Genomic DNA, 26,943 nt, shown 5'->3' on the forward strand with positions numbered 1-26,943 from the left:
GCATCCTTGCTGCAATTTGTCTGCGTTGCTGTGTTTTTCCTCTTTTGTCTTTTTAGTTTGAAAATCAAGTGTCGCTTTGGCAAATTAATCCACCTGTTCGTGTCTGCCGTTTTATCATCTAAGTACTTGAGTATTTTGTTGCGCTTAAGTAGGCGGGCGTATTTTAAAGCAGGAAGCTTACTTAAAAGTTAGTTTTATTGCCATAAAATATTAAGCGATTTTAAAGTTTGCCAAGAAAGTTTGACAAATTTCTCTTCGAAAGAGGACTAACTCAACTCTAACCATCAAAATAAAATACAAATTTTCTATAAAAAAGTTTTAAATTATATATATTTTAGCAATTATGCGGTCGAAAAGAACTGTTTATACTAACCTGTTAGCCATTGGTGTTTATTTTTGAATATAATCTTTTTCGAATGTTGGCCATCCGCTGAGTTCGAGCATTTCGACTGGTAACTAGCGAATGACACGCGTAATGTTTTGCTTCAAGGCCTGAATCAAAGTCGGATTGTCCGCATAGACTTTATACTTTACTTATTCCCTCAGAAAAAAGTCTAACGGTGTGATATCACACGATCTTGGTAGCCAATCGACCCGCCTAAAAACTAAAATTATCTGCTCACTGAAGTGTTCTCTCAATAAAATCATTGAATGATTGGTGTGGGATCTAATGTTGAAATCAAATATCGCCGAGTTTACAAGCATCAATTTCTGGTATCAAATAGTCGATTATCATGGCGCGATAACGGTCGCCATTGACGGTTACGTTCTCACCGGCATCGTTTTTAAAGAAATATGAACCGAAGATTTCACCACACCAAACCGCTGTTTTTTCTGGATGAAATGCCCTTGAATCTTAGGAAGGTCGAGCGGCTTCAGTTCTTGCACAAGCTATATTTTGTATGCTTTCAATGTAAGATCTCGACATAAAATGCGCCAAGTCGTTCTATGGGTCAGTCCGAGTTGCTGTGAACGGCACCGGATCGTTTCCCCCCGGTTTTCGTGTACACTCTCAGCTATGTCTGCTATATTAAAAAGTGAATTTTCATAATTTTCATAATGACGTTGAATAATTTGTGAACGTTGTTCAGGATTCCATGGTGAAATGCCAAACAATACTGAACAAAGATAACATGACAGCTTGACACGTGATCTGTCAAAAAAGGCTATTGAAAAAAGTACCTCTACTTGGATCACCAGTTAAATACGAAGGTCGTGTGAAAATTTCAAACGGCTTGGTTCTGGCTTTTTCTGGAAGTTGTCCTCACCGGCTCTGAAAGCAGGGTGTCGAGAACAAAAAAAGTTTAAACTTTTGGAAGCCGATTTAGAATAATAACACTGGTTTACAGTCATTTTGCGACTGTGATTAGAGGCTGATTTTTGCTCACTTTGGGTGCTAAACCCGTAAAATAGTAAATAGTAATTGTGCCGTAGGCAAGCGGTGTGTGGGTCAAACCACCACCATTTAGTAAAATGACAAAAATAGCTATACGTGATGGAAAACTTTTGAGCTCAAACTTATAATCAAGACAGCTTAAATACGCCACAGACCGCTTAGCACATCAGTCGCAAATTTTTCCTACCGATATGTTGATTAGTGTAATGATTTTTAAATAATTATAACATTTTATTTGTAATTTACTAATTATTCATGCATATAAAACTAAATTTATTACTTAAAATTAAAAACTTCGCCATCCATAAAAAACTTATCAATAGAAGCCCTCTTTGGCTATTAGTGAGCGCTTTCGCCAAATTAATGCCAGCAAATAGTCAAGGCAGTTGCGCCTTTAATCGCCTACGCCGCAAGTAAATCACAGCCCGCAGCCATTAAAGTTAGCCTGTAGTCATATTAATAGACACACACGCATGTATACACATATGCATAATTATATATCTATACGAGTATATACATACATACATATAATATACTTGTGTGGAGACGCCAGTAAAATTTCCAAATCATAGCAACGGAGTTTTGAGCGACTATCACACTCCATCAATGAAATGCAAAATTTATGTCTTCCTAATGAAATGAATTTTCGCCAACCCGCGCTGGCGCCCACCGACTTTCCACACAAACACACATGCACACAAATAGACGCCAGCATTAATTGAAATACAGTTGGCCATATTTTGCGCTTTTATTGCAACTTGCAGCAAATTAATCATGCAACAAGCGCATTGTGCGTCAATATGTACTACGCTACATATATACATATGTATACGTATATATAATACATATGGATAAGTACGTGTGTACGTATGTTTATATGTGTGTGTGTTTTGTCGTATTGTTGCTGCTGGCAGCTGATTAGCATTTTTTGCTGCATTAAAATTTCACCATAAATCCTTTCCGGCAGACAACTGAGTGTGCAACAAAAGCGTGCCACATCGCGGCAGCAAAGCTGTTGCATTAGCATGTGGGAGTGCGCCGTTGCTGGCGTGTCTCTACAGTGTTGCTGCGTGATTATGAGTATTTGGCTGCCTGCAATATGCATCCGAGTGTGTGTGTGTGCGTTTTGCGCCTGGCGCCTTTGCACGTTTGCGCGCCATGTTGTTGCCTCACTGCCGTCTCTCTGCTTGATTGCTTAGCTATTTGTGTCTTATCCGCCTGCTGCTGTGCCAGCGCTGCTCGCCTTCGTCCCGTTTCGTTGCCATTTCGCCCGAGAGACACCTACGCATTGAACCAGTCAACTGTCTCCTTGTTTTGACTGCAATTTGAATACGCCCATGAAAGGTGGCAATAAAAATCTCAAATTTTATATTCATGCCTTGGCTGCATGCAGCAATTTGCATGTTGCTGCAAGCAGAGCACTCTTCTACCCGCCACACATTTCTCCTTGGGCGCGCGCAATTTTCACTTAACTCAGGCGTCGTTTGGCAGCGCCTTCGCCATTATATCGTTGCGATCATTATTTCCTAGTCGCAAGTGTGTGTGCATCACGGATTCTTGTAGCTGTTGTTGTTGGTGTGCGTGTCTAGTGCTGGTATTAAATCACTCAAAACCGCCCACTCATCCAAAATGTCCATGTGTATATATGTGTGTGTGTGTGTATGTGAGCGCCCGCGTGCGTGTCTATCAATGCCTTCGGTGCTCGCATTGACGACGACGACATTGTCTGCGGCTCTGCGCCGTTGTGTGTCTTCCATAAGAATGTGACAATTTTCTGTGTGGCTCGCTCATTCGATTCGTTTTCTTTTTTGGCCTTTTTCGCGTTTAGTGCGCCTTTTGTTTTTACATTTGGCCAAATTGACGCCTGCAATAAATTTCAGCTTTGAGGAATTATTGCTTTCCTTACGGTATTTTGTGCCTAACTTAAACTGTGCTTTAATTTTCATCGAAAAAAAATCATTTTCAATCAGTTTCGCTACATGACGTCCCACTATTTTGTATAACGGTTTATATGTGGCTCTCAAATTTCAATTATAATTACGCCCAAGTGGCTGCGTCGAGTGACGTGTGTGTAGACTTATGTTCCTACATATGGATATAGAAGCACTATGCCAGCTTTAAGAGGTCATACTAATCCAGAAATAATAAAAATATATATTTATTTATTCCAGAAAAAAAAATATATATTTATTTATATTCAAATAATTTTTTTTATATTTTCAAAGTTTAACTACTCAAGAATATGTCCATAAGAGAATTACCCAAATTCCAGTTATTTTCGAAGATATTTAGAGGTATTTTAACCGATATTTATTCGGTATACAAACTGGTTCGGCCGATACTGAAACTTAAAACAACGCCTATTTCTCGGAACTGTCTTTTTCAAAACCATACCAACGAGTTTTCAGGTTCTACTGGACCAATTTAACTGAAATTTTTAAACTTATTCATGTCTGGAACTCTCCATATCCACAAATTTAAATTTTTACAATTTCTAAAAAATTCGAAACTTTTAAAAAAGTGGTAAAAAGTTTTTTCGAGCAGTCACCTTTTTGTGAAAATTTTTTTCCGTATAACCAGACCAGTATAATATATACCATACCTATATATATTTTTTGGTTTCATATTGCTAAGAGGCTTAAAATCTTGGGTGTAGTCACGTGCAAAGTTTTTGAGACCGCCTACTTTTAAACTGTTAATTTTTAGTTATTTGAAATTCATGTCTAAAATACCACCTTAATTATTAATTGTTGCTCTCTTAACTTCATATGGGGCTAAGTTTGTCTAACTATATAGTGCTTAAGTAATGGACTATTTAATAGTTGTCTTCAATTAGTTATTTCTCAAGGCTGGTCTCTCGTCAACGCCACAATACTACCAAGTTTTCTCTTACGAATTTTAGACCAGTTTTGTTATTGTGAAGTGTTCAACTGACAAATTACTGTCAAACATGAAAATAAAATTTTTTATTAAAAATAATGAAAATAATAGGTTTAAATCCAATCCAATCCGCCAGCTCCGCCACAATTAAAAGCTTTCATTGCTCTCAACCAAAACTTGCCTCGAGAGCTTGCACTTGAAATGCCATCAGCTGGTCGAAAAAATATTACCACTAACAAGAATTAAGCCATTTTAACTTTTACGCTCCAAAATGCTTCAACTACATTTTTTTTTAATTTTCCTTTTAGTTTTTCCGTTATTCTCGTAAGAAATCCAATTCAACTTTTAAATTGGGTTGTCCTTGAGTCTGCCGACGACCGCCGCCGCACAACTCCAAACTATTTTTCCTCCAAAAACTATTTGCTTTCTACTTGGTTGGTTAACTGTGGTGGAAGTTGCAAAGTTGCAGAAAAATCGGATATTGCTAGGCGAACGGAACTTTATTGGCGAAGTTTAAAAAAAAAAGGTTTGTTGTTTTTTTTTTATGCAAAAAATATAAATGGCTTCAGTTTATTTAAGAATATTTTTTTGATTTGCTGGCGGCGAAATTTTTCAACTTTCTCAGCTGCTGCACGAATGTAGAAACTCCGAACTTACCTTGTTACCTGAGAGTTCAACTCTTCACTTGCCTGCCACAGAACTGTTCATTCATTTCATGTTTTCGATAAGTTTTCAGCGCGTTCTTATTGTGTATATTTTTTTGTTGTGTTGCTATAAGTTTTTTGTTGTTATTTTTATAGATTTTTTTGTTACTTTTCTATAATTTTTTTGTTCCTTTTCTCTACCATTTTTGTTGTTGTTGTTTTTCATAGTACAGGTAAATTTATATGATTTCATTATAGTAAAGTTGTTTCGTGTTTGGTACGTGATGATTTGATAATTTCACTCAAACCCGGCATTTAGCACTTTTGCTTTCGGAAAGTTTTCCATTTTCAATGCAAAGTGTGTACACCGTGTGTAGATCCCTGCATCCTTGTCGAGCGCGGTAATGAGTGTTCGTATATACATATAGCGGTACAAATACTTGCTTTTCTTAGTTTACCTGCAAACAAGCGAATCAATCGTTGCTCGTAAATTTAGCAAATTTATTACCCACATCTATTTGATGTGCGCATATGTGATCTATGTATTTTTTCTAAGTGTATGTAACCATGTGAATCGTCAAAATTTCCAACAACACTTTATTTCGTCAAATGAATTGGTTTTTGTCTAGACTCCAACGCCAAGGTGTTGATATTTGCAGATATTGTCTAAAGGATATGTTTCTATTTACACTCATATGATTTTATTTGCTTCAAGTTGTATATTTATGCCTGGAACAGGGTGTATTAAGCCATGTTCGTCTACCTGTGTATACTCGAACTAGTGCCTCAGTTTTTGAAATATTAAGCTGGAATTCGGTACACGTCCTTTTCTCTTCAAAAAACGGATTATTTGTCGGAATGGTCGATATCGGACCACTATATCATGTAGCTGCCATATAAACTAATGGGAAATTTATTTATTTGACAAGATATCTTCACGAAATTTGGAAACGAAGATTCTACAAGGGAACGATACAATCTCCGAACAAATTGTTCAGATCGGACCACTATATCATATAGCTGCCATATAAACTAAACGATCAAAATCAGGTTCTTGTATGGAAAATTTATTTATTTGACAAGATATCTTCACGAAATTTTACCACGACTACTCTACAAGACAACGATACAATTTCCGAACAAATTGTTCAGATCGGGCCACCTTAGCATATAGCTGCCATACAAACTGACCGATCAAAATCAAGTGCTTGTATGGACAACTTTTTTATTCGACAAGATATCTTCACCGAATTTGGCCACTATCATTCTACAAGGCCTGGCTACATTCTCCAAACAAATTGTTCAGATAGAACCATTATAACATATAGTTGCCATAGAAACTGAGCAGCAAAAATCAAGTTCTTGTATGGAAAACTTTTTTATTTGTCAAGTTATTATAGTTTCGGTACAACTGACTTTAACTTTTTTCCTTGTTTTCACACTTAGAATTTCATGAATTACCGTTAAATGCTCGCCATTGCTTTCAAAGCCACACACACAATTATTTAATTATCTAAAAATAGTACATTATCAATCCTTCTCCACCCAAGGAGTTTCAACTGTTGTCTGTTTATAGTTTTCCGCACCCATTTTACTTGCTTGCCGCCATTTTTACGCTCAAGCCAACCACCTCCAACTCCCTTATTGACTTAACTACACTTAATGTTATTATTTGCGCTTAAGTGTATTTGTTTTTATTTACATTTCTGTAATGCCTCGAACGTTAATTCCACACCAGCGCTAATAAATAAATCTCAGCGCTTCCTACTCACATAAATATTATCACACTCCACCCACCCGCGTGCCACTAACCCCATATAAAATGTTACTTCTTATTTTCTACGTGCTCACCACACCCTCCCACAAACGCCCAACGCAGCGCGTAATGATACATTACAACCATAACTGTTCAGCTCGACAGTCACTTTTCCCCCCTCCCGTGCAATTTCCGCTCCTGTCTGCCACTTTCCACTCTCATAACCTTTGCCTGCTGGTATCAAGCACTTCATCGCCGCTTATTGCCGAAAAGTAAAACAATAGTCATAAACACATTAAATTAAATTGCTTTTCAATTTGCTGCCGCCATCATCAGCATACAAATACACGCTTTCTGTTCATTGTTGTTGTCATTTCAATTTCCCTTTTCGCTACCAGCGCAGTTATTGTTCCTTTGCCGAAACACAAAGTCATATATTAGACGCGTACAGTGGATTTGAAAAGCATGCGTACCACTTTCGCGCTGCTGACAACAAAAACTGTCGAAATAGAGATTTATGTGCTCGCACAATTGTTGCCTGTTGTTTTTGTTATTGTCACATCTAATTTATTTCTAAGTTTTTACGCTTAACTACTATTTAGTTATGCTTTGATATATTTTTAATGCCTCAAAACAGATTATATATATTCCTGTGTATGAAATGCACATACATTGGATACACACATATGTATATAGCTTTGTATGTATTTTTGTAAGTTTGTATTTGTATTTGTTTATTGTCTAGCGTAATCCATTAAAAATTTCGCCTTTGTTGGCATTTGTGTCTGCCATAAATTGTGTTTCCTCATTGCTTGCCCGCTACAAGGATATTCTCTACTATCCTGCCGCTGCTTTGTGACAGCGGAGCACCTCCTATTTTTTATGTTGTTGTTATGTTGCAGTTAACCTTTCATGTTCCCATTTATTATATTATTATTTTTGCAACAATAGCGACGCAGCAGCAGCGCAATTTGAAGTGGAGTTTATTAAAAAGCAATAACACGCTAAAAAATACACGCGAAAATATGAGTTGCACTGGAGGCAGAGGCAAGAGAACCCACAGGAAGCAAAAAAATGCAATTATAGCAGCGAAAATGTACAACCAAAAGAAGAAAAAAATATATATACGTATATCTAAGCATTGTCTAGCGCGCCTTTCGGGATCTCAGCTGTCTGCTGCTATTACTTTTCGCTTGCCGCGCTCGACAGCGTTCTTCAATTGTTCACATATCCTTTTCACTTTCCGCTCTACGGTCTCAAATCACTTTTTGCAGCAAATATTTATTTTATATTATTATATAGTTTTACCGTTGCTGGTTATCTCTTTGCGTTGCTATTATGTTTCGGCGTATAGAAATCACTTAATCTATTGTAACTTCCTTTCGTAATAAGAATAGAAATAAGATAAAAGTACTCAAATAATAACACACACACACAGTCAACAGTTCGACAATGCTTTGCCATCGTATGTCAATAGCCACGCCTTCATTGTGTCCATAACGGCTTGTTTTAGTTTATTTACACTGCGCTACATATTAACCACTCCATAAGCGCCCCGCTCAACTTACACTCTGTAGTCATAAGTACGAGTATAGTCACTATAAATAACTGCAGCGCTAAGCATCTCCACAAGTAGGCACAAAATCAGTTTATCGTTTCGCATCTCGCAAGCGCAAACGTTCATTAATCGAATTTATTGTTTTACTTTCGTTCGAGTGTTATTTTTGCGCAGCTTTTCCCTGCTCTGATTGTTTCACAAATAAGTGCTTTGCTTAGTTTAGCCTCTATCCATTAATTTCGTTGTGCAAATTAGACAAACTTCCAGTGCGTTTGGGTTTATGTCAACATTCATTTGTTGCTTGTTTACATGCGCCACACTCGCCAAGCGGACAATCACAGTCTTCTGCCGTTACGGCTTTTCTATCCAGCGGTCTTTAATTGACGTTTCCGTGAATTGACACTGCACTTATTCAAGCCTGTTTCGCTTTGACTTTTGCTTTGCCAAAATGCGCAGAAAATTCCTTGAATCATTTTTGATTATTGATGATGCTTCCTTTAAGGACTTTCATACACAGGAATATACGAAGTAGTGAAACATTTATATAAATAAAATAGGTATTCAGAACCTTTTCCTTAACCAAGTGATTTCCTGAAACTTTGTATAGACCTAATCGATACACCATTTCCCGATAGAATCACATATGAAGCTGTTTCTTAAGATTGTTTTTTGGACATTGGTTTTCAAGCCAAAAAAATCGCATATAATTTTTTATTTTTTATTGTTATGGCGAAACATTTAGCTTTATTATAAAGATAAGGGTTTGTCATTATGTTTTGTAAATGGTTTCGGGTACCCGACCTAAGCGGCTGGCTCGAATAAATGCCAGCCGAGAGACTCAACTTTCGACTACTTCTTACTTTTTACCGCAACGTGCCGAATATTCTCATCCAACGCGTCAATCGTCTCGGTTTTAACTGCGTAGACAATCGACGAAGAAGTCATTAATCAGCCCTCTATAGCGTTCCACATTGACTGTAACTTTATGGCCGGCTTAATTTTTTAAGAAATTTGCAACACTTTGAGATTCACTCTGCCCATAGAACACAGCAAACAATCACTTTTTGAAGATGTAACAGCGTCTCAAAGTGGATTATCATCAGAGTGGATTTTAGATGAATCTCCAAGGACTTATGGTTGTCACCGCAAGTACCTTTTTTCGAACAGGGTCAACACAAACAACTATAACTTTGGAAATTACATGTTTTTTTTTGAAATTTTCATGTCCTCAACTCATCACATTCTATAATAATGCCATATTACTACTTTTGTAAAATAACACGATTTAATAGAAAAAAAAAATACTGAAAAATCCCATTTTTTCGTGCCTCTGATTACCCCTAACCCCCTAACAAAATTTTTATGTGAAAATAGGGATCGGTGGCCATCTCGTTTTAAATCCATATTATCAAACGTTTTACCGGAGTATGTCTCTTTTTGTGAAATGACAAACCAACTCCGAAAAAGTATTGCATTATTGAAAACCACACGTCTAAGAAAAAAATGTTCCAGTGACAAAGTGTTTGGTTTAAGATCGCACTAAAATGGTTTAGGTTAGGCTAGGTCGATCCAAGAAGCATCTCACTGAAATGTCTTACTAATTCCAAAAAAGTATAAGCAAACTAATTATCCAGGAATTGATGAATGCATCAAGTCTTATTAAAGTGGTAACAGCCAATGAATTGGGTCCGAGATCTGGTGACGACAGCACTGATGATGCGGAAGGCATTTGTCACTTACCTTGGCTTCCAATATGCACACTCTTATCTCTCATAAATATTAGCGCTGTAAAAAGTAAATAAGAAATTACTTCGTTCAATTAACGTGAATTCTAAAACTTCAACGCCTTTGATTATCCAAATAATCATTATCAGCATTACCTGTGGTATTCTGAACTTTCACTGAATAATATCGCCTTCGTCCGCGAATTTGGAGTTATCACACCAAGAAGAAGCACCTATTGCACTACATAGTGTATCCAAGATGGCCAGCAACACTGAAATGCTATGACCGCTAACATGCACACGTAACGGTTAATAAAGCAATGAACGCCCGTAATCTATGTGTAATCGCCTTTGATGGACACCTGAGCGTATTTCGTATTATGCGCCAAATTATATGGCGCGTATGTCAATAAACGCATTAGTCTGTGCCACAACAACACACACACAGACATACATTACTGCCACTCCTTATACGGCTTTGATGGACAAATCAGCATTTCAGAGGGGTTCATATATACAAACACGCACACAGACATAAGTATACAAAGCTGGTATTTCGATTCGAGCGCGAATACTCATATGACTTTAAGCATATGTTTCTTTGCCACTATGGGGAATTGAAAGAATTTTGCGAGATTTTTTTACGCTTATTTTACATTTGCAACTTAGTTGTTGCTGTTGTTGTCGAGACTTTCGTCTATTACTATATTAACCGCAAAATCGCAATCGCACACACACACATCCAGCCAGCTAGCCTTATTCTTATTGATTATCAATTTGGGAATATGTTATGTCAACACCGGCAATAACAAAAGCCACACACGCACACATCTACACATATCCGCAGACATGCATGTACAGTATGTAGTCTCAAAATAAGGATTTCACAACACGTTCATTCATTTTGTCTGCTGTTTTTAGCTCATTCAAGACTTTAGGGAAATCCTTTGTTATTGGCTCCACTAGCTTTGGCTAAGAGCGCACATACACAAATACACATAAGCTTGCGTGTTTTTCGTACTTAATATGCTCCTTCACACGGCTACTTATGCGAATTCAATTTAGCATAACTTAACGGTGCCTTATTATATTTCGCAGGTATCCCTTGCTCTGGCATCTCTAGCCACTTCTAAAAGCTTTTGCATCTGTGGCTGCGGTTACACCAACGCGTCAGCGGGCTTACATGCTCGCACCGACAACCAACGCTTGCTGCACTTTGTTTTGGCACGTTTCGCCTTTATAGTTCATTTACTTTTTGGTTTATTTGTTGTTTTTTCTTTTCTCTTAGAAAATGCTTCGCATGCCATTGTGGTTAAGGAAAATTGGATTTTAAGCGAAAGCGCTCGTCCTTTCTCATATTTACGCTATTTGGTCTTTCTATGAAGGTTGTTCGAAAGGGTCAGTTCAAAGGATTATTTAAAGGAATATAAGTTGTTGTTTTCGAGAAATTTTTGCTACAAAAATAAATTAAATTAATTCATACACATTTTAGAATACTTTATCTCTTAGAATATTTTTTATATAATAAATGTTTTATAGCTCCCAAGTTTTAATATTGTTTTTTTTTCTTCTTCTTGCAGATCGAAGACGAAGGCAACCATGGCAACGACGAAACTCGTCTGTTTATTTTGTCCTCTTTGGCTCAGTCGCAAATGAGTCGAGTTGCATGCATTTTATGCGAGGAGCCAATGCTGGTTTTCGATCGCTATCCACTCGTTGATGGTTCGTTCTTTTTGAGTCCGAAACAACATTCAAACGGTTGCATTGAGGTAAGTGTAACCTTCAAAGTACTTTTAAATTAATTTCAAAATCAGTGCTTAAAATGGCATTTATGGCTTCCACCACCAGAAACTTAATATATCAAATATATACATACATATATTTATAAATATCTTAAAAATACTCAGTAAAGTTATTTAGGAAACAATTTAGATATTTTCACGGGATCTTCAAGGCTCTCCACTGCTACTGTGATTTCTGCCTTCGCCGTGTATGAATTTTTACCGATAAAATCATCTTGTTAAAGGCTCATTGTCCACTTCGATGAGCCACGGTTAACAAGCAAATTGTCGTATTTGGGGCACAGAAAACCCGCACGTAATCATCGAGAAGCCAATGCACCCAGCACGAATCACTGTATGGTGCGAATTTTGGTCTGGTGGAATCATCGGCCCATTTTTCGTCGAAAATGAAGAAGGAACCGTAACCATCAATGGTGAGCAAATTGAAGAGGAAGACTTGTACAACATTTGGTTCCAGCAGGACGGCGATACGTGCCATACAGCAAACGCTACTTTTAAAATTTTAAATGGCCCACCCTATATGTATGAGGTAAACATATACTCTCTTCTAGTAAAGTCTAATTGCTATTGCGAATTTTGTTTTATCTCTTCGATCTACTGAAAACGGATTCCATTCCGATGTTTGCTGACTTGTTTGCATATCAAACTTATAAACCCGTGTCTCATCGGCAGCTATAATGCTCTCCATGACTGTGGAATCGGAGTTTGCACGATCAAGCATGTCCAAAGAGACCTGTTTACGGTACCCTTTTTGGAAAAAAGATCAGCTTTATCGCAATAAGTCGAGCAAGAACGCGTTTCATACTTAAAATATCCTTCAAAATCATTCGGACGGACTCGCGAGAGATGTCGAGCTCTTTTGCCATCTCCTTGACACTTGCCTGATAATTTTCACGCACAATATCCTTCACTTTTTTAAGGTTTTAATCACTTGAAGAGATCGAAAATCGTCCATAATGAAGCATATCTTTAACGTACTCTCAATCGTCTTTGGAGGCTTTGTACCATTCGTAAGCTTGTGTTTTTGAATTATCATTAGCTTTTAAAATTTTCTCTGGTACTTTGGATAAGAACATCATAAAGTCAAGGTAGTTGTACAGCGAATTAATCTAAGCAGAATTTATAATATTTCTATGAAGTTCCTATTAGAGAGATGGTGGGAGACTAAAAGAAGGAAAATGAGAATTATGATATTTAGTTCAATATTACACAATGTTATATGCAAAGTCTTGCCTCTAAAAGTTTATTTGCAGAGCTCTCTAATTTCCACTTTTCCCACATATTATATATAAACATACTCAGTTCTAGTAATTATCTATCACTTCCCGTTAATGGCTTTGAGAACACTTAAATAATTGCACCCACTTCCTGCTTTCTCTTTGTTAGTAACCATTTTGCTGTCATTAAGTACGCCTTCTATCGTTTTCTATGCGCCCATCGCCATTCAACTCAACTTCTTACACTTTTCTTAAGTAGAACTTCCAACAATTGTTGACATTATTACAGCAATAAAAATAATATTTAACGAAATTTCGGCACACCTTTCGCTCGCCAAATCCCCCACGTAAGAGCGCTAAACGCATAAAGAAAGACAGGCGTTTGTAACTCTCGGTCTGTGTGTGGGCTGCTGTTGCAATTTTGTTGCCCCTTAAATTCGCAGTAATTACACAAATGCCACACTAATAATCTACATAAAAAGCTGGCATGATTGGAGACCAAGTACAAAGCCGGGCTCGCATGACGCTGTCGTGTGGATGTTACTGGAGTCGCGGTAAAAGTTGAGCGGCAACCAAGGCGGTTGCTTGGCTGCATGGCGGACGTGCAGCTTTATGTAGCCACACGCATATGAAATGTGTGTTCTTAAAATCACATGCAACCGACATGCCTCTTCACTCTCCCCTCTCAGACAGCTGGACCCACCATAGCAGTGGCATGCAATCAGTCAGTCCATATTTTGTAGCCAACTTTCTTTACTCCCACACATAAAGTGAAGCCTAAATTCTATGCAGTTTCGGCTCACGTCCTCACATATACATACTGACATTCATATTTATATGTTTATATGCATGTGCTTTTGGGCAAAAGGTTTTAAACTCCCGGCCTGTTGCGCCAGAGGCAGCCACACTTCAAGTTGCATGCCACAAACTGCCGCTAAACGTTGACTAATAACGATGGGCTTAACGTGGCTACCTCTTGCATATATGTATGTACATCCATACATACGTGTAGTTGTGTGTGGGTTTGCATTCGACTCGTCGGTCGTGGGCGTAAATGTCTCTGCTGTTGTCGTTGCACCATTTGGCCATAAGGAAGTTTATGCCTTGCATTATTTTGAATTAATATGTCTAGCTGTGGAAGTCAGTGTTAATGTGCGTGTATGTGTGATAGCAGCGGATGGACGTGTGCCGCCCAGTGCCATGGAAATGTCAGCATAAGTAGAAAGTTTCGCTTGCAGTTCGGTACCGACTTACCTCCCTTGCCACGGCCAGTCGGCGTGCTGTCAAAAACTTTTGTTACGTTTTAGCCGTTTCAAGCACTTTTTGAAGCTCGCTCTTATTCTTTATACCTTTTTTTTAGTTTCTTTTCTGTTTTCCATTTAACTTGCAAATCTTTGCATTTTTGCAATGTTGCATGCATTAATCTTATCCAGCTGTGGCTATCGGGTGTGAAAATATTAATTTTGAAGAAATTGCAACTTTCAACTCAATATATCATATGATCAAAATTAAACCGGACTGTGGCAAAAAACGATAACTCACGTCTCGTCTTTAGTAATCACGAAACCTGCGTCATTGTCACGCATCTCTTCTGCGTACTCTACTCAGCGTCGTTATTGCAAAAGACGTAACCCTTTTGGTACGAGTCTAACTATGACGCGCGACATACCCAAAAGGTTAACCGAAATGTGTTAAGTCGATCTAAAGATCCTGATCTATCTCTCTGATGCCAACACGATGATATTTAAGCTGTCTTTCTTCAACTCCGTCGATGTTATCAACAGAGGTGGATGGACAAGTCGCATGAGGCCAGTTTTCGAAGACCTCACGTCCTTCACGGAATGCCTTGCGACACTCAAAAACACTTCTGCAACGTTCTCAACAATTCCGTGGCCGTGATTTCATTGAAAAAACAAAACACCAACCAAACTTTTCACGTCGTAAAAAACAGCTGTCAAACACAATGATTGGCATATGGAGTTGAAATTCACACGAATCAAAAAAGGTGTTTCAAGTGTACCAAAAAATGTTCTCAATTTTTGTCTGCGCGCTTAATTTTAATGGTATGGTCCGTGTTAAAGAAGGAAAGTGATATAAGGTTCCTACAAAAAAATTACCACGGAATTAAACACAAACTAACAAATATAGCTATTTGTAAACCTAAGGCTTCGAAAAACATTTCCTCCATTAACCTCTATTTGAGACACTCTAAAATGTACAGTCATTATAACTTTGGATTTTCCACACATTTTCTATTTTAACAGCAACAGCAGACTACTATTTTTCTTATTGCGCCCAAAAGTAGGCAACATTTTTTTTTAAATAGCTTCAACAATAAATTTGGTTTTGCAAAAAGTGAAACGCATCAGCTAATTATCATCTAATATTTCATAAAAAAACATTAAGCATATACATATCTCAACCATTTTTTCTCCTGTTTTTCCAATATCATTCCAGGTCAAGTATGAAGGCAGACCATTGTTTTTGACTTGCGTTTGTATGGCTTGCTTGGACGGAACCTCTTCCAATCGCGTCATTAACTGCAGGTAGGTTTATAAGAAATTTAAAAAAATCTTAGTGTTAGTGCACAAAGCACATAGATACTTGCCATATTTGTGAAACATTTGCTAAGCCCTGCAACACATTATATTTTCAGATTCTGCGGTGAAATTTGGGATGGCTCGAATCTAGTCCTGGGCACCATGTATTCATATGACATTTTCGCCGCTATGCCATGCTGTGCTGAGCGTCTGAAGGTGTGTTCAGATATTTATTTTTATATTGAGGCTATATGGCAACATCCTTTCTAATTACCTTTACGCCTTGACGGGACTAACCTCAAATATTTTCTCTTCCATATTTTTGCAGTGCAATAATTGCTTCAAATTGCTCTTGCACCCGCAACAGCGGCTCAACTTCTATAGCGACTATTCGCATTGCGTTACTTGTCCTTACTGCGCCACACAGGATACACACTTCGTCAAGCCGTTGAGCTTCTGCTACACCAAGAGCAATGTGTTGCGCCACCAATCCATCGCATAACATGAGGCCCCGTTGGAGACCACGGAAATGCTGGCGGCAGCAACAACAGCCACACAAACAACAGCAGCAGCAAATATTGCCAGCATTGCCGCTCCAACGGCGAACATTAGAAACACCATCAGCAACAACAACAACAATGGTACCAACAACATGCAAACGAAGAAAATTGTGCTCTACAATCCATCAGTGGATTACTCAGCACCGCTGCAACAACAAATCAATCCTGACATCATCGGCGCACATCCGCACGCACAACACTATCAGCAGCAGTGCAGCGGCGGCAGTAGCGGTGGCAGTGTATCGAGCAACACCCTACACAATACAAATCAGGTAAGACAGCCACTACAACAATCGCAACAGCAACAACAACAAACCCAGCAACAGCCACGCTTGTCCGCATTTGCGCCCGTGGCTGCCGCACGTCTGTCCTTGGCTGGCCTGGCAGCTGCCGCAGCACCAACCGCAAACGCCCAGGCAAGCTCAGGCATTGTGTCAACACAGCAGCATCAGCAGCAACAACAACAGCTCCAGCTACAGCAACAAATGTTGGCAACACTAGCACTACCGTTAAGTAATTTGAATTTGAATAGTTTCTCTAATGAAATGAGCCCGATTAAATCTGGCCTTGAACAACAACCACAACAACATAATAATAATATTAATAACAATCAGGTGGTAGGGCTGTTAGGACGCAATGTAGGCGCCAATGGTTTACTAGCAAACAATAGTGTCGGTAGCAGTATTAGTAATTTATTAATTAGCAATAATTTAACAACGACCGCAACAACAGCAGCAGCAGCAGCAACAACAACTGCAGTCGGCGTTGGAGACGGTGCAATGTCTTTATTGCCAGCCAACAGCAAATTGAATGCTTTGTGGGGTCAACCGCAGGCCGCATATAATCACTCGGTTGGCAACGCTGGCGCTGGCAATCTCTTCAACAATCCCACCAACACCGCCGATGCCATCTCAACGCTGTGGGGTTGCTCCTCCTCGTCCGCCTCGAGTGGCGCCTCGTCCACCAGCGGCTGCTCAAGCGGTTCCGGCTCGCAACCATCGCTCAGCCCCACCTCCACCACATCCACGCGCCCAGATTATCGCTGTGGCGCCGCCAATGGCAAAGAGCCACTGTGGCCGTCGACACAACAAACATCACCCAACAGCAACAATACACTCAGGGATACTTATTACACCGCCACAAAGACGGCTGGTGTAGCCATAACCGCAGGAAATGTGTTGATGGACGGTGGCGCTAACAACACCACCGATAGCGTACAACAATCAACATCACCCACATGCTCCTCCACCTCATCATCGGCCTCATCGACTTGTTCATCGGGCGTGAGCTCCAATGCCGGTCTCGATATCGGCACTTGGCCCAACTGCAAGTTGCAGAACTATTTTGCCGTCGACAATTGCAACACCAACACCGCTGACGATGTCGCGCACTTTGCCAAAATCAACAACATTTGGGATATACCAAGCGCAGCCTCCAACGCAAACACACGTACCGCCGATCTATTCACCGATCTCTGGTGCAATAACGCCGACAATAGCGCTGCAACAGGCGGCACACGCGCTAACAACAACACAAATGCCGAATTTGAACTCGGCACCGATTCCATTGACTTTGGCGATGCCTCAAGCATTTGGCGTACAAACATAACGACCACATCGTCAGTAGGTGGCAGCGCCAGCGCTTCTGGACGAGCGCAACCCAAGCCACTAGCAGCAGCCAACATTGCTGGCAACAATAACAAAGCAATGCGTGCAAATCTGCCAACCGATCAGGATAACGGTGCTGGTGTTGCAGCAGAGGAAGACGGCAACAGCCCGGCTTGCATGCAATTGTTCTCCGAACAGTTTCTCAACTACATGAACATAATGAATTACACGGATTAAGCTCGTCACGTTGGTGTATGACATAAATTTAGCGCAATTATTTAACAGTAAATAATTAAAAATGAAGATAGAAATATGTGACAAGTGCAGCAAGCGCACTGCAAAGTGCATAATTAAGCGAACTAACCAAACAAATCAATAACAAAAAGCGAAAACATAACGGAATATGCAAAGACAAGCATGAACTAATGTTTGCTGTAGCAAAAGCATAAACATTTTTTTATGATAAAAATTTTTTTGCAATGCAATTTGTGATCGATTCGCGTGAAGAGAATTTTGATATAAACTGCAGTTATGATTGACAACTGCAAACTACGTTTGATAACAGCATATATATAAAATAGTACTGTTATTTAGTGAAAGAAATAATAATACTAACATTTTTTTAATATGAAGTAGTAGCTGTTTACCGTTAAACGAAGGCGAAAAAGTAGTACATTTAGTTTAGCTTATTTTTTTAGTTGTAATTTTATTTTCCACACAGTGGAAGAACGTCTACAGCGAAACATTTTGCATTTACCACAGCAGCTGGGTGTTAAATGAATATTAGCTGATCGAAAAAGTTGGAAATAAATGATATTGTCAGCTTATTCCAGCATCGAAGCAAATTTGTTTGAAAAATTTATTTGGATTAATTAAAAAGTTCCAAAAAATTCGGTTTAATTCAAAAAAATTTAAAAAAAATTTATTTAATTTAAAAAATTTTATTTAATTGCAAAGTAATTCAGAAAGTTTAGTATAATTAAAATATTCTTGCCTCCGCCAACTTATTAACTTACAACATTAAAAAAAAATAAATTTGAATTAATTAAAAAAGTTCCAAAAAAATCGTTTCAAAAAGTTTGTTGTAATTAAAAATGCTTGCCGCCAGTGATTAATTAATAATTTAGAAAAAAAATTGCAAGTAACAATATTGTACTTTTTTCCATTGTAATATAATAACTTTATATAACAAAATAAAGAAATTGTATTGCAGATAATTACTTTACTGTTAAAATTTATTTGCTTTTTCATTAAAAAATAAAATTAAATTGCCTTACAATTACAATTACTTTGCAATTACAAGCTAATTATTTTTCCATTACAACATTATTACTTTTCCATTACAATTTAATTATTTTTCCAATACAAAATAATTTATTTTTCACTACAGCATAATTTGCAACAAAATTTACATTACAGCGTGAACATTTTTCAATTACAATATAATTACTTTTCCATTACAAGATAATTACTTTTCCATTACAACATAATTACTTTTTAATTACGACAGAATTTTCAACAAAATTTGCCTTACCGCGCGAAAATCTTTCCATTGCAATATAATTACCTATTCATTACCATGTAATTACTTTTCCATTACAACATAACTACTAGTTTAGTAATCAAATAATATTTTTTTAACACCCACGAAATGGTTAAGCGCAAAATGTTGTTGATTACTTTTCCATTACCAGATAATTACTAATGCAGTAATCAATTAATATTTGTTTAACACCCGCGCAATCGTTAAATGCAAAATGTTTCCCAGACTTGTAATTAAAAAAAAAATAATAATTTTTTGCGCTCAAAAAATTATTTGAATTATATTTTTTAGTTAAATTTCGAAATATGTTTCTTCAATTAAGAATTTTTATGAATTAATTTTTTTTAGTTAAATTCCGAAAACTGCAAATTCCATCACCGAAAATTTGTGTACATTTACGTTTCTGTTGAAAAATAATTTTGTTGAATTTAATTTGAGTTTTATTTAAATCAATTTACTTTACACTAATCTTACCTAATTTAATGCATTCAATTATAGAACTTAGTTTATTTACGGCTACAATCTGCAGATTTTTAAAAATATGTGTGTTTGTGGCAACTCTCTACTTTAAGCTATTAAAAATGGAGTATGCTTAGGATTTTTAAAAGAAAATTTACCAAATATTTTTGTTAGCATAAAAAAAGGAGTAACTTAAAGCAAATTATTACTACAAAACATCACTAATTATGCGTTTTAATTAATTAATTAGTTTTTTTTTCGTAGCAAGTTATACACATAAATCATAAATTAGCGTTACTTTCCATTTATACTTAATTAAAAAAAAATAATAATAATTAAAAATTGCTGTGTTTTTCAATAAACATAAAAACCAACTTTTTGCAAATATGAATGAATAGATATTACATAATATAAATGTGTATTTAGATGAGAGCCATTCTTTTGAGCAATGGAAGAATGTGAGGCGAAAGAAACTCCCAAATTAGTTGGTAAGCGCATAAGTAGCTATGCAAAATGATCTTTAGTTATTATTTGATTGTAACTTTTCATCATAACATCTTTACCTTAGATTGGTAATTATAATGTAGAAGAAGGACTGCTCGCCACAGGGATGACATAAAAATAATTTTGCACTGCATGCAAGCTTGCAATTTCGCGCTTGAAAATGTAGTGGTTTGATTTTTTTAGCTTTGCATATGGTACAAATAAACTTTCGCGCCGAAATGTATGCTATGCCGGGCACTACGGACTTAAACGAGCGGGTGTCTGCGCGTTTCAATGTTTTCAATACAGATTTTTCAACAATTTCAACTTCCTTTTAAATATAAAATTAAATATAATTAAAAAATAATAATTCCTCACCACCAATCACCGTGAAGTAACTGTTGCAAATACGCCAGCTAACTGTAAATAGCATTCGTGTAATTCTCTTATTATTTTGCATGCAATATGCATTTCACTTAATAGCGCAGCGTGATCATGTTAGTTGTAAGATACACCCCTAACCCCCTAACCCCCTTACCCACTTACTCCCTACAGTTTTTGCAAAGCTTAACTTTAAGCTATTTAATATAAGCCTCTCTCTAAAATTTAACGGTATTTGTGAAGTTTTTCTTGTAAATGTTTTACATAATATTAGTATTCGGTATAAAATTAATGTAAAAAATAAAAGAAAAAAAATTAAAAATTACTGTGTTTGTCCCCAGGAAGTATATAAGGAACGGCCACATGTGATCTCTTTCAAAATTTGCTCATAAGCATAGTTTTAGGCAGTCAGTGCACCCGAATGTGAGTTGTGTCATTGACACTGGCAATTGTTGTCACACTTGAACCTTGAATTGTTTCGCTTTTAATTTGATTTGATTTACTTTAAATAGAGCAAGCTTACGTTTTTGTGTGTTGCGCTGAAAAGTAGGCAACACTTTTGACTCATTTCAACTGTGCATGGTAATTGTGATATTGCTTAGCTTGAGTGATCACTTGTGTTGTGCTGCCAAAGCGCACACAACGTTTCAACATTGTGATATGCAGTTGTTGTTATTTTGATTTGAAGCTTGTCTCTGGTTTCATTTGTGCGGGTATGACGTTACAAAAGTTATTAAAAATAATTATAAACCAAATTACTATAAAAAAATATAAAAAGAATTATTATAAAAAAATTAAAAAAAAAATATATTTCTTTCAAAATAATTTTTTACTTATTTATCAGTTATAAACGCACACAAAGAGCGGTTCGAATTTAACTGTAAATTTCGTGTTTAGTTTTGGAAATTAGTTTGATTTTTTTGGAGCGAAGATTTAATTTTTACACAGAAAGTTTGTCTTAATTTTTCTTCTTCTTATTTTGCATTCGAGTTCGTTTATTTTTGGTTTAAAAACCAAACACAAATTTTTTTTTACAAATTAGAAAAAAATAACAAAAAACGAAAATATTATATTTATTTTAATTTTTTAAAAATATAACAAAAAATTTCAATACTAATTTTTTATTTTTTTATTTAATATTATTTTTCTAGAATTTTCTTAAAAAAATATCAATATAATTTTTTTTTCAATAATTAAAAATTAATATATTTTTTTTATTTTTAATTCATTTATTTAATTAAGTACAAAAAATAATAGTTCTATTCAGAAAACAAAATTATTTTTCTTTTGATTTATTAAAAAAAATTCTTAAATTTTATTTTATTGTAAAAAAAGTTGGTTCAATTTTAATAAATTTATTTCATCTAAAATAAAAAATTATTAAATTTTATTAAAAATTCTTTAATAATAAATATTTTTCTATAATTTTATTTTTCTTGAATTTTCTTTAAAAAAATAAATGTTATTTTTAGTTTTCTTATTTTCTGAAATACATTTTTTTTAATTTACTTTATTTAAAACAAATATATTTTTCTTTAATTTTACTTTATTTTTTTATTTTTTTTTTGTATTTAAATTTTTTTTATTTAAAATTTTTTAAAATTTTTTTGTTTAAATTTAAAATTTACTAAATATTATTAAAAATTGTTTCCTTAATTAAAAAAAATATTTTTTTTTACTTTTTTAAACCAAAATTTTTTTCACTAATTAGGTTTAAATTAAAAATTCGTTAATTTGATTTAATTATCACACAAAATTTTTTCGGTTAAATTTTAAACTTTTTACTATTTTAGTAAACTCATTTTTTTTCAACCGCTCTTTTTTAAACTTTTGACTTTCTGCAGCTCTCTTACTCCAAATTGTGAAAATTCTTTGGCAACCAAAGTGAAATTAATTGTGAAACTCGTTCGAAACGAATATTTCGGATTAGGAAATATAAAAAAAAAATTGAAAATCTGTGAAAACAAAAATTTTAAGTGAAACTTTTAAAATATATGTATTATAAAAGCTGGTAATTTGCAACGGTGGCTCGGAATTGACTTTTTTTTGTGCAACATGTTGCAAGTACTTTCGACTTTTTTACTTTTTTGCTTTTTTTTTGTCCTGACCGGCACTTTTCTCTCTGCGTAGAATGAAAAATCGATACCCCTAACTCTTCAAACCACGAACAAAGCAATTTACAATTTTCAAGCCGCATGCAAATGTTGCACCTATGCAAGTATGGCGCTGGTGCTTCAACTTCTGACGAATGCGTGCAAAAGAATCCCGAAAAGCGAGTTCAACTATTCCCGTTGTCCAAATGTCAAACCTATTTGTAGTTTTTAAATTTACTCCTCAATAAAATGTAAGTTTACCACACACACACACACACACACACACACATGCAACAGTTAGATGTATTTAAGGCTAAGGCAACAACAATTAGCAATTTTAAGTAAATTCATGAAATTTTTATAAGCAAATGCTTATACACACACACACACACACTGACTCACACACTGACATACATACCCACAAACGCAGAAATATGCATGTGTATGTGAACATAAGTCACCCCATAATTCAGTTTAGCTATTTGCGTAAATACCGCAAATAACTGTTTGCAAATTTTTCAAATTGTTTTTGTGACATAATTTGATTTTCGTACACAGTGTTTGTTGTAAGTAATTAGCAGTTGTGTAAGAAAAGTAGTGCAAGATATATAGTTATATAGCATACGTTTTGTACATACATATAAATAACTGTATTAAGTGATAAGGAGTTGCGAGATGCTTTCGAGCTGTAAGAAAAGCTAAATTTTATTATTAAATACAATTTTTGTTTTTGTAATTGAGTATCGAGCGATGAAGCAACAAAAAGTAGCAACATTTTGTGGCGACACGCTGTAACGGTTTAAAGTTTAGTAACTGTAATATGAAAATATTCTTACCCACCATTACCACCAATTGCATAAAAAAAAATTAAAAATTGCATAAAACTTAAAAGTAGACAAGTGAAGCGCGAAAAATTGATGGACAGACAATGCTGCATACATACATACATAGTTATATACATACATATTTATAGTAATATAAATAATTAAATTTTTAATACAGATATAAACTAGTAAATATAATTCACCATTTATGACAGTAAGTTATCGATAATCGATAACACATGAAGTGTCACCGAGAATATTTGCAATAACTAACTAACCGAATAAATGAATTACAACAACAACATACATACATACATATAGTGAATGTTAAATAGCAAGTATGCAAAACTAAGCAAATTTCAAAATACAATAGTTAAACTTTATCTTACCATAGTGCAAGTACATAAAGCATATAAATTAATGCGAAAAGTAATATCAATTGATAAAAATAAAATTTCTATTGATAATATTACCTCTTAGCAAAAGTTTAATGAAATCTAAAAACAGTAACCTTAAATAAAAATGTTGGTATTTAATGAATAACGACATAATAAGTTAGTCAACTGCAATTTCACTTATTTGTAAAAAAACAAAAAAAAACTTAAATTAAATAGAAAAAATATTGTAATAATGCAGCACATAAACAACAAAACATACCGACGTCATTGAGTTGTTATAACCCTAAAAACTAACCTAACTTTTTTGACATTCGCATAGTTTAGCACAATCTCACACATGAATTCCTCGAAATTGTATTCCAAAATGTTGAAGAAAGCTGAAAAATGCTGTTCAGCACTCATAAAGCAACTTTACGACACACTATAAATACACCACATTACTACATAACTACATACATAACTACAAGTTGAAAATATCTTTTTTTAAACAAAAAATTTTAAGTGAATTCAAAAAAAAAAAATTTTAAACAAAATAAAAGATAATAAATTCAAAGCGCGACATAATTTTGTTGAATTAAATTTTTTTTAATTTAAAAATTTAATTAAAAAATTTTTTTTTAAATTTTTTTTTTAATTTTTTTTTCATTTTCTTATTTCTTTAAATTTTTTATTTTTTCCAAATTGCCAAAGAAAATTTTTGTTTGTCAGTTTTCATTAAAAAATCACTTGCATACATGTTCGAAAAAGCTCGCGTTATTAATTTCGAAAATTTTTACAAATAAAATTCAAGCTTATATGTATGTATTTATAGTTTAAATTAGTACATCTTCGTGTTGTGCGTTCTTTATATACTTAGTTTATTCCTAATCTAAATTACTACTACTTTATTTTTAGTACGCTAATTTCTAGCATTGGTTTGTGCAACACTGTCTTTCCAAAAAATTAACTAGAATTTTTCTTTCGGAAGTGCGTGCCAGCTGTAGGGGAATTAAAGCACAGTCAGCTCAAGCCCTAATATTTTTGAACCGATTTATGAAAAACTTCAAGAATATGGTTTTCAGACATCATGGACTTTTTTTTTTTGGTTTGTCAGTATTTTTGTTATATCCCATTAAAAAAGAGTAATATCCTTTCAGTTAATCTATTTTTTTTTTGGATTCTTATTAAACTATTATTTATTTGGTGAGGTTCTAGACTGTTTTAATTTATAAATTTTTTCTTTATTAAATTTTTATTTTTATTTATTTCGATTTATTTTTTTATTTTTTTTATCTTTACATTTTTTTTAATTTTTCCTATATGTTTTTAATTTTGTACTTTTTTTTAATTTTTGTCTTTTATTCATTTTTTTTAGTTTGTTTTATTTTTTCTCTGTTTTAGTTATTTTATTAGTTAATTTTATTATTATTATTTTATTTTTTTTTTTCGTAAAAATGTTTAATAAGCAAAAAAATTATTTTTAAATTTTGTTGTTTATTTATTTATTTTTTTTATTTTGTCTTTTATTTATACTTTGAATTTTGTTATTTTTTTATCTTAAATTTTTTTTATTATTTTTTATGTTGTTTTTAATAATTTATTTATTTTTTTTTTAATTATATACTTTATGTTTTCCTCAATTGTCATTATTTAATTTTTTTTATTTGTATATTTTTTTTATTATTATATTTTTTATATTATTATATTTTTTATTATAAATTTTAATCCTGAAAATATAATTTATAAAAATATTATTCATAACGTTTTAATTTCCCTGCAACTTGCGCTACTCTCTCAGATCATCTGATGACAAAATGTACAAACTTTGGAAAGGCACTAGGCGCATAACACCCATTGAAATGAAAATCAACATTTTAGTTAAAATTACAAATTTACTTCTATTACAGAAAATTCATTTTTTTCTGGCGTTTCTTAGCCTATTTTTTCTACTTATAATATAATAATTTTATGAAAAGGTTTATTTGTGTAACTTTATTTTGAATAAAAACAAAACGAAAAACACTAAATTATAAATTAATTAAACAAAAATTTATACTATTACACTACTTGTTTGTTAAATTTTAGTTAAAATTATATGAACAATACAGCTAATACAGTGATAAACGCATACAATATATAAATACAGACAAACATACTTACAAATACCCATAAAAAACGTGAAAACAATGCAAATATCGACAACATTTGGCAACTTTTATTGCTAAGGCACAATGTTGCTGCAACAAATGTGCGTTCAGCAACATGTTGCCAGCTCGTGCATTTGCCATTTGGCATTTCTGGTATTTCACGTATTTGTGCACAACAACAACAGCGTTGACACAACTCAGCACACACCCACATATTAACACACATACACAAAATACAGTTAACTCCACATGCAGTTGCAGATCTTGTAAAACTTAAGTAAAGTAAAAGTTTAAATTAATTAAATATTGTGAATTATGTGTAATAATTTCATTGTACCTACATCCTTGGCACTTTACAGTGTGACAATGTAATTTAAATTTAATTTTTAATTAACTCCAATTTTTTATGGAATAAATTAAAATTACCAAATTTTAATGAGAACACCTACATACATATATATATAAGCATTAAATAAATATTTTTTTCTTAATATTAAGTGAAAAGCCCAGTGTGTAACTCTGCAGTAAAGCATACATACATACATACAAACAAACATGAATTGTTTATGTATTCATATGTTCGCATCACTTTTCTCCTCTAATCCTCACTTATACTCCATTTAAAGCAACAAAAAGAAAGCATTTATGCATTTTATTGCACTTAAAAATAATTAGTAACAAAGAAGTAAATAAGCGAATTGCAAAAAGTATATATATGAAAACAAAAACAAAAACATATGTATGTATACTAATAAAGTAAAGTTTTCTACGAGTTTTGTAAACTGTCCGAGGCGCGTAAGTTTCGTTTATTTTCGCAAAAATTTTCGTTTCTCGATTGAAAAGCGCAAAGAGCGCATTGAAAAGGCACCGAAGCAGAAAATGTGAAACGAACACTCTAAATATGCATACATACATAAATACAAACATACATAGTTATATGCTTATATTGTAT

At 34.5% G+C, this 26,943-nt stretch overlaps 1 protein-coding gene across 1 annotated transcript in view; it reads left to right on the top strand.

Annotated features, from left to right (window-relative positions):
- LOC105231772 (headcase protein) overlaps positions 1 to 21,306 on the top strand; it is a 220,597-nt gene extending 199,291 nt beyond the window's left edge. Inside the window, 4 exon segments of the mRNA XM_011213228.4 lie at positions 11,539 to 11,727; positions 15,435 to 15,523; positions 15,634 to 15,733; positions 15,846 to 21,306. Coding sequence (XP_011211530.2) covers positions 11,539 to 11,727; positions 15,435 to 15,523; positions 15,634 to 15,733; positions 15,846 to 17,921 — 2,454 coding nt within the window. The 3' untranslated portion in view covers positions 17,922 to 21,306.
- The last annotated feature ends 5,637 nt before the right edge of the window (positions 21,307 to 26,943 follow it).

This window comes from Bactrocera dorsalis, chromosome 2, assembly GCF_023373825.1.
Source record: "Bactrocera dorsalis isolate Fly_Bdor chromosome 2, ASM2337382v1, whole genome shotgun sequence".
Classification (NCBI taxonomy): Eukaryota; Metazoa; Arthropoda; class Insecta; order Diptera; family Tephritidae; genus Bactrocera; species Bactrocera dorsalis.